At 41.9% G+C, this 10000-nt stretch overlaps 1 protein-coding gene across 1 annotated transcript in view; it reads right to left on the reverse strand.

Moving 5' to 3' along the window:
* Positions 1–10000, reverse strand: part of LOC121875267 (proteoglycan 4-like) — a 32829-nt gene that overhangs the window by 19798 nt on the left and 3031 nt on the right. Inside the window, 3 exon segments of the mRNA XM_042379731.1 lie at positions 699–760; positions 5595–5708; positions 6442–7478. Coding sequence (XP_042235665.1) covers positions 699–760; positions 5595–5708; positions 6442–7478 — 1213 coding nt within the window.

Below are 10000 nucleotides of genomic sequence, written 5' to 3' on the forward strand. Positions count from 1 at the left end.
TGGGGGGAAGGTAGGAGGAGGGAGGGAGACAGATGAATGTGCATCCCTGGAAAATCCACTTTTGCATCCGAGTGAACGTGACCCAGGTTATATAAAGTGGTCATGAGTAAGGAAGATAAAATTCTAAAGCGAACGAGATCCTTTCAGATTCTCGGGGGTCGCTGTATTGAGTATGTTCAGCGGACCTTACTGGCATTACACACGATCTCTAAGCCCCCCTTCCTCCTCCTCCTCCTCTCCTTCCTCCTCCTCCCTCTCCCTCCCTCTCTCTCTAATACCTGGTGTATTCAAGCCCTTCAGTAATATATCAACAACTGCTACGTGTGGTGGACAAAAATAAAATAAAAGGAAAAAAAAAAAATTTCCTATTTTGATGCAAAAATATATTAAATTACATCTTTTTTTTTTTTTTTTAGTGGCTTGTTTGTTGTGTTGTGGTAGGGTTAGTAGTTGTGGTTGTGGTGGTTTAGGTGCTGGTAGTGGTAATAGGTGTTAGTAATTGTGGTAATGAGGATTTTGGTGGTGGTGGTGGTAGGGATATTAATTGTGGTGATAGTGGTTTGAGTGGTGGTGGTGGTAGTAGAGTCTGCAGTAATCATGATATTAGTAGTTGTGGTAGTAATGGTGGTAGGGTTAGTAATTGTGGTGTTAGTAATTGAAGTGATAATGATGATGATGATAGTAATTGTGGTAGGGACGGTAGAAGTGATAATAGTGGTGGTAGTGGTGATGATAATTGTGGTAGTAATGGTGGTAGAGACTGAGGTATAATATTCTGTACACACGCACACACACACGCACACACACACACGTACGCACATAAACACACGCACACAACCGGAAACTTGAAACTTGTGGCAGCAGTTCATGAAAACAAAACATTTTCGTGTGTGATACAACCCTGATTTATGGAGAGAGATAGAATACATACATACATACATACATTCATACATCATACATACATTCATACATCATACATACATTCATACATCATACATACATACATACAATCAACACCTCAACCCACCAGGGTTATATATATATATATATATATATATATATATATATATATATATATATATATATATATATATATATATATATATATATATATATATAAGTTACCCCGTTAACATGCTCTCTGTTGTACTATGAAAGAAAATGTAACTTTTATACGGTAAACTTATTCATTCTGTTGTTTTTATTTATTGTTAAGCATCTTACACATTGTGGTCGGTGCTTTTATATTGGTGTTATTGAATATATTTATGGCAATAGGTTTTTACTTTTATAATGACTTTATTTTAACTCTGTCTGTGTGTGTGTCTCTTTCTGTAAACAGGGCTGTGTGGGCTGTGTGGGCTGTGTGGGCTGTGTGGGCTGTGTGGGCTGTGTGGGCTGTGTGGGCTGTGTGGGCTGTGTGGGCTGTGTGGTAAGAATATGTATTTCGTCATATGTATGTATGTATGTCTGTGCCCTCATAGTGGCCAATACACCGTTATTTAATACACATATACAGGTAACTCCCAGGAATCAAATCACTATAATTATCTAAATGATTTCATGAACTTCAACATCTCCCGGGGATATATATACACGTTCAGTAAATAATTTATCGCTCTGAGAATAAAAATCTATATTTATTTATCGGTTACGTCACGGGTCAACAATTGTTATGTTAAAGTTATCCTTACGACTGTTGATGTAAGAATGTATTTAAATTATTGACTTTAACTTCAGACTCAATAATAATGTCCATCTGAATTATATGCCGTAACATTCTACTCTTAACGTAAGCTAACATAACTTAGCATAACCTAACGTAACCTAATGTAACCTAACCTAACGTAACCTAACCTAATGTAACCTAATCTAACCTAACTTAACCCCCCATCAATTTACCGTTAGGGGTGTTTAATCATCAGGTGAGATCCAGTGTCAGTAACGATGAATATACGATCAACAACAAAGCAACACCTGCATTGTATCGGGGCGCAGGAGGTGTGTGTAGAGGTGCTGGGACTTGGTACATCATCAGTCAGTGTGCTGTGAGCCGCGATAGAGGAAGGGTGTCACTCCTCAACCTCCTCTTCCCACCACTTGAGAATCTTCCCCCCGCGTGTTGTTTTGGTTCGTCTGGAGTATCATTGTAAACACTTAAGTCAACGTTGTTTACCTCGAGGGATAGTTAAAGTGTCAACATTAGGAGGACAAGATGAGGACATTAGACGTAGTTATACTCATTTTCCTCACTGTCTCAGGCGTCGCTTCTCAATACTCACCCATTATGACGTAAGATAAATTTATATTTTATTAGTCTCTTGTTTATATAATATTTTCTGTTTGTTGTTGTTTCTTATTTATGTTTGTACGTATAAGACATTAGAGTCCAGTCAAGGGTTACAGCCCCCGTGTATTCGTCCGCTCTGTGTGTGTGTGTGATGATGATTTCAGACTTAAAGAAGACCATTTCTCTAAGTCACTATTCGCCCATTTTACCCATAACCGGGATATCGTGAGTTGAGAACCAGAAGACTACAAGTAAAGTTATTGTTGTATTTATTGCCACTAACAGAATCTCAGGACTTTAATTTTGTTGACATTTCTGTAGATAATTAGAAGGCCTGGAACCAAGATATTTAATACACCGGAGAGAGGGGAGGGGTCCGGTTAAGAGCACCAACCAAACACCACCTAACTTACCTTAACCTAACCTAACTCACCCTAAACCCTAACCTAACCTAACCTAACTCACCCTAAACCCTAACCTAACCTAACCTAACCTAACCTAACCTAACCTAACCTAACCTAACCAAACCAAACCACAATGGCTGCTGTTTATTTACCCTTATGCCGTAAGTCTAATAGTCCCTGCTGTGTGGTGGACAGAGACTACATCATTCTGTTTGTTTGAAGTACACTGGATTCCATGACGTGAATAGAAAATATAACAGAGAACAGTACCGTCGCTTGTCAATATCCAGGGTGATGATAAATGATAAATAGTTGAAATAAATTGAAGCTGTGTGAAAGGTTAATCAATGTGTGTGTTTGTGTATGTGTGTGTGTGTGTGTATGTGTGTGTGTGTGTGTTTGTTTGTGTGTGTGTGTGGTTGATGGAATGTCCCCCCCCCCTCCTCCTCCTTGATATTCTTTTGTATTGTTGTTGTCATGTATAGAAAATGTGAGTAACAAAGAAACGAAAGTAACAAAGAAACGGAACTAACAAAGAAACGAAAGTAACAAAGAAACGAAAGTAACAAAGAAAATGGAACTAACATAGAAAACGGAAGTAACAAAGAAACGAAAGTAACAAAGAAACGAAAGTAACAAAGAAACGAAAGTAACAAAGAAACGAAAGTAGCAAAGAAAACGGAACTAACATAGAAAACGGAAGTAACAAAGAAAACATAACATGAAAAACACAAGTAAAATATAACAATACAACACTTCATTTTACTCAGAACAAAAACATTCATAAAATAATACCTTTTCTCTATTAATTTTGGCTTATGATAAAACAGAAAGAAACAAACGGAAGAAAAAAACAAACAATTCGTGATAGCAATTTGTCTTGATGTGAACAAAAACATAAATATCAAATCAAGAGAACTAATCATTATTCACTTTAATAGTAATAGAAAACTATATTAGGTAAATTAAATCAGTTCGTCAAGTCCTGTGATGGCAATATGCTATGTGATGGGTTTTTATGCTATGTGATGGGTTTTTATGCTATGTGATGGGTTTTTATGCTATGTGATGAGTTTTTATGCTATGTAATCGCTTTTACGCTGTGATAGTTTTTATGCTATGTTATCGTTTTTTATGCTATGTGATGGATTTTATGCTATGTGATCGTTTTTATGCTATGTGATGGGTTTTTATGCTATGTGATGGGTTTTTATGCTATGTGATGGATTTTATGCTATGTGATCGTTTTTATGCTATGTGATGGGTTTTTATGCTGATGTTTTTATGCTATGTGATGGGTTTTTATGCTATGCTATGTGATGGGTTTTTATGCTATGGGTTTTTATGCGTTTTTATGCTATGTGATGGGTTTTTATGCTATGTGATGGGTTTTTATGCTATGTGTGGGTTTTTATGCTGTGATGGGTTTTTATGCTGTGATGGGTTTTTATGCTATGTGATGGGTTTTTATGCTGTGTAGTGGGATTTTAGAATTGTATTTTTACTTATTTATTACAATATATAAGTAAATATAATTAACTGTTAATGGTATTATTTTAGGAATTCAATGATGATACGTAATTAACGGAGTTCAATTGGTTTAATCAATCTCTCTCCTAATAATCATAATAAATAGTTAAAATATACAATAAACATCAAAAGAAAGAGTATTGAGTAAAACTATAGAGAAATCGACATACAGATAGAAATAAAATGAAATAGTAACATTTATATTATTTCTCCCGTAACAAGATAACCCGAGAAAAACAACACTCATTTATACGAATGTTAAATCATACGAAGGACAGATTTCTGGACATCAAAATATCACAGAAAATCGTTAAGAGATGAATTGACATCATTGAGTTGGAAAATATTACAATTTCTCCCAGCCATTTAGTTCATGGTATTGTGTAAGGGTTATTTAGTTAAGTTATCCATGGTATTGTGTAAGGGTTATTTAGTTAAGTTATCCATGGTATTGTGTAAGGGTTATTTAGTTAAGTTATCCATGGTATTGTGTAAGGGTTATTTAGTTAAGTTATCCTGATTGATTTTATTTTCTTTATTTGTTCGTTACGTTTTCTAATCTGATTCTTAGACATTCCTACGATGATATATATTTTTTCTTAGACGATGATGATTCAGAATGTACAGTTGGGGACAAAATTCCTGTAGATTTGGTATTATCTAGGTAACATGTAAATACTTGAGGTAGTGAAAATTGGAATTTTAAAGTTAATTTTCTTTCCTTTCCGTAGTTAAGTGAATGTATCTAGTTAAGGTAGAGTCTCAGTGTTAATTTTGTCTCTAACTGGTGTTAAGTGAATGCATCTAGTTAAGGTAGAGTCTCAGTGTTAATTTTGTCTCCTAACTGGTGTTAAGTGAAGGTATCTAGTTAAGGTAGAGTCTCAGTGTTAATTTTGTCTCTAACTGGTGTTAAGTGAATGCATCTAGTTAAGGTAGAGTCTCAGTGTTAATTTTGTCTCTAACTGGTGTTAAGTGAAGGTATCTAGTTAAGGTAGAGTCTAAGTGTTAATTTGGGTGTTATTTTTGCGTTTAACTTAAATTACCCAGTAGAATTCTTGCTAGAGCCTCGTATAAACATATGAGAATTAATCAGCATAATACTAACCACATTTGAAGCAGTAATTCATCTCCGTTAGAAATATTATGGATATGATAACCTCAGTGGCGCTAGCAAAATAACCTGACCTAACCTAACTAACCTAACCTAACCTAACCTAACCTGACCTATCAACCTAACCTAACCCAACTAACTAATAACCAATAATTATGTGTTGTGTCATTAGATTAGGAAATAAGCTTTTGAACCGGTTTTAGTGGCCATTCATTAATATCATCATAGAGGCTTACAGTGACTCAGCGTGTGTATTGACAGTGCAGGTACACAATCAACAGGAAATCGATTCGACCACAAGGAGAGCCAACAATGTCGTTGATTACCTCTGAAGTACACCTGAATATTGTATTTAAATTCTACCGACGTGAATTCACAGGAAGATTTTATTGAATGGCAGTCTGTCTGTCTGTCTCACTGTCTGCCATAAGCAATCCTAGTCATATTTATATCCGATTTCCGTTAAGTGTGATGAGTGGCCCCATTCAGGAGTGACTGAACTGAAATATGGACCGAAGAATTACCTACCTTGAAGAGATTCGACCCAACGAACACTACTAAAGAAGCATTAACATGAATAAGTAAATAAGTTTTGGTCATTAAGATAATTTTCCTTCGAAGAGATTTCGTGATATAGAGTGATGATGTGGGTGGTTAGGTTAGGTTAGGTTAGGTTTTGAGATAGGTTAGGTTAGGTTAGGTTGGATGATTTAAGTTTAGGTTATGGAGTTTAGATGAGTTTGGTTTGGTTGGGTTTAAGTTAGGTTTAGGTTAGGTTAGGTTGGGTTTGGTTTGGTTTGGGTTTAGTTAGGTTTAGTTTAGGTTGGGTTAGGTTGGGTTAGGTTTGGTTTGGTTAGGTTTAGTTAGGTTTAGGTTAGGTTAGGTTGAGTTTGTGTCTTCGGTGAAACGTAAGTATCCATTCAAAACCATAGTGAATCTTACTTCTTTGTTACAAACTGTGGCAGGTTACATGGGTCGGGGTCAGGGTCGGGAGGTGGGCACTGTTAGATATGGGTCGGCCTCCTCCACCCAGTTAAACAGTGGTGAGTATTCTCGGGTTATATACAATACAATACACCATATTTCAACCTTATCTTGAAACTCGCCATCTTGTAAAAGCAAGTTAATAGTAAAATAATTTAGGTTGACTATGGGGGTGGGGTTCTTTCTTTGGGGGCTGTGGGGTTTTCTTTGGGGGCTGTGGGGGTTGTCTTTCTTTGGGGGCTGTGGGTGTCTTTCTTTGGGGCTGTGGTCTTTCTTTGTGGGCTGTGGGGGTGTCAGGGGTGTCTTTCTTTGGGGCTGTGGGGTGTCTTTCTTTGGGGGCTGTGAGGTGTCTTTCTTTGGGGGCTGTGGGGTGTCTCTCTTGGGGCTGTGGGGGTGTCTTTCTTTGGGGGCTGTGGGGTGTGTCTCTCTTTGGGGGCTGTGGGGGGTGTCTTTCTTTGGGGGCTGTGGGGGTGTCTCTCTTTGGGGGCTGTGGGGGTTTTCTTTGGGGACTGTGGGGGTGTCTTTCTTTGGGGCTGTGGGGGTGTCTTTCTTTGGGGGCTGTGTGGGGGTCTTTCTTTGGGGGCTGTGGGGGTTTTTCTTTGGGGGCTGTGGGGGTGTCTCTTTGGGGCTGTGGGGGTGTCTCTCTTTGGGGGCTGTGGGGTGTCTTTCTTTGGGGCTGTGGGGGTGTCTCTCTTTGGGGGCTGTGGGGTTTTCTTTGGGGTGTCTTTCTTTGGGGGCTGTGGGGGTGTCTTTCTTTGGGGGCTGTGTGGGGTCTTTCTTTAGGGCTGTGGGGGTTTTCTTTGGGGGCTGTGGGGGTGTCTTTCTTTGGGGGCTGTGGGGGTGTCTTTCTTTGGGGGCTGTGTGGGGTCTTTCTTTGGGGCTGTGTGGGGTTTCTTTGGGGGCTGTGGGGGTGTCTTTCTTTGGGGGCTGTGGGGGTGTCTTTCTTTGGGGGCTGTGGGGTGTCTTTCTTTGGGGGCTGTGGGGGTGTCTCTCTTTGGGGCTGTGGGGGGTGTCTTTCTGGGGCTGTGGGGGTGTCTTTCTTTGGGGCTGTGGGGGTCTTTCTTTGGGGGCTGTGGGGTCTTTCTTTGGGGCTGTGGGGTGTCTTTCTTTGGGGGCTGTGGGGTCTTTCTTTGGGGGCTGTGGGGTCTTTCTTTGGGGGCTGTGGGGGTGTGTTGAGACGATATATATTCCTGCTTCATAACACGTGTGACAGTGTAGTGATTCTCAAGGTTGTTAAAATGAATATATTCCTCGTAACTCAAGATGTGAGAATGCACTTCATAAATTTTGACTTAAACTAAAACATAAAAACAGCGTCTAGATGATAGTTAATAATTTCTGTCGGGTGTTATCAAGTCACTGAGGATGACTCATGTGGGGCTTCCTGTACCATAACATATTTTGTTTCTTTGTTTTTCTTATTATTTTTAGGTTAGTTTTTATAACTTATATTTTTGTTTCTGTTTTTCGTCGTTTTTAGACTTTTTCATTATTTAAGTATTGGTGTAAGTCACCCCCCACCACCACCACCAGCCACACACCACCCTCCACCACACCACCACCACCGCCCCCCACCACCACCACCACGCCCCCCCACCAACACCACCACCACCCCTCCACCACCACCACCCCTCCACCACACCACCACCCTCCACCACACCACCACCACCACCACCACCATGCCCCCGTGGTGAAACTGGACCACAGGAATGAGGCTCCGAACTAACTTATCTGGTACTTGGGTTTGCTCTTTCATCTCATACTTGGTATCGATACTGCTTCAGTTTAATAATGACCCAACTTTTGTTCCTAACTTTACTATATTCAACTACTAAAGTCCGTTCGCCTTCCCTCTCTCTGAACCACGAACCAACGAGATTCAGACTCATGAACCCGAAGAGCAATAGACCATTACATTATCCCATCCATAAAGGCTTCGGATTCATCTCTGAACCATGAACCCGAGATTCAGATAATCTTGGGGTTCATAGTTTCAGCAGGAGAAGAGAAGCCAGACCATTTACAGATAGAATAATATCTCACTCTACTGCTTCAGGTTCACGGATCAATCTTCGGACTCAGGTACAATGAAGACAGAGACGAAAACAGACTTAAGTAGTAAACTGTGCTGTACATAGTGAATTCTTCGTCTTAATTCCCTGACAGTATAAAAGGAACCCAGTAAATAATCTCAGAATTATAGACTCAACTTAAGGTCTTGGTCACTGCCTTTTACCTTTTCTTATTTTAACGTCTAGATAGATAGATAGATAGATAGATAGCTTATCATACTACTTGATTAGATTACCAATAGCTTACTATAATCATTACCTCCCCTACTCTACCTCACCTCTACCCCCTACAACCTCCTACATACCTCGGCCTCTACCCCTACCCAACCTCCTACCTCTGCCTCCGTGCCTCTACCCCTACCCCCAACCTCCCCATACCTCGTACGCACCCCAGCACTCCCTGCCTCTGCCTCCTACCTCCACCCTGCCACCTCCCCTGCCTCTGCTCCCTGCCTCACCCTCTTTCTACACTCCTCCTGCCTCTATACTTCCTCCCCTACCTCAGCCTTCCTACCTCTACCTCATACCTACCTACAACCTCTATCCTCCCTTGCCTCTACCCCTACCCCAACCTCCCCTACCTCTACCTCCCTGCCTCACCCCCCTACCCCAACTCCCCTACCTCTGCCTCCCTACCTCACCCCTACCTCTACCCCCTACCCCCACCTCTACTCTACCTCCTCTACCTACACTCTACCCCCTGCACCTCTACCTCTGCCTCCTACCTCTACCCCCCTACCCCCCACCTCCCCTACCTCTACCTCCCCTACCCCTACCCCCACCCCTACCCCCTACCCCTATCTACCTCTACCCCTACCTCCTTGTACTCCTCCCCTACCCTTCCTACCTCTGCTCTGCCTCCTACTCCTACCTACCTCTACCTCCCCTACTACCTCCTACCTCTACAACCCCTACCTCTACCTCCCCCTACCCCTACCTCTCTCCTATCTACCTACCCTTTCTACCCCTACCTCCTACCTCACCCCCCCTACCTCTACCCCCTACCTCTACCCCTACCCCTATACTCCTCTACCCCCTACTCTACACTCACTCTACCTCTCTACCTCTCTCCCTACCTCCCCTACCTCTATTCACCTCTACCTCCCTACTCACTCCCCTCTACCCTCCCTCCCCTACCTCTCTGCCCCCCCCTACCTCTTCCCCTACTACCCCTACCATCTCTACCTCTACAACCTCTACTTACCTCCTACCTCCCCTACCTCTACTGCCTGCCCCTATCCTTCCATCTACCCTACTTCCTCTACCTCCCTACCTCTACCTCCTACCTCTACCCCTCCACTCCCCTACCTCCCCTACCTCTACCTCTACTCTCTACCTCCTATTTCTCCTACCTCTACAGCCCCTACCTCTGCCTCCCCTACCCCTACTCTACCTCTGTGCCTCTGCCTACCTTACCTCCTACTCTCCCTACCTCTACCCCTACCTCTTCCCTACCTCTACCCCTCTACCTACACCCCTACCCTACGCCTCTCACCTTTTCTCCCCTACCTCCCCTACCTCTGCACCCCCTACCCTACCTCCCCTACCTCTACCTCTACCCCCTACCCCTACTTCCCCTTCCTCTACTACACTCCCTTACCTCTACCCT

The sequence above is a fragment of the Homarus americanus genome, unplaced genomic scaffold (genome assembly GCF_018991925.1).
Source record: "Homarus americanus isolate GMGI-L3 unplaced genomic scaffold, GMGI_Hamer_2.0 scaffold25368, whole genome shotgun sequence".
NCBI classification, from domain to species: domain Eukaryota; kingdom Metazoa; phylum Arthropoda; class Malacostraca; order Decapoda; family Nephropidae; genus Homarus; species Homarus americanus.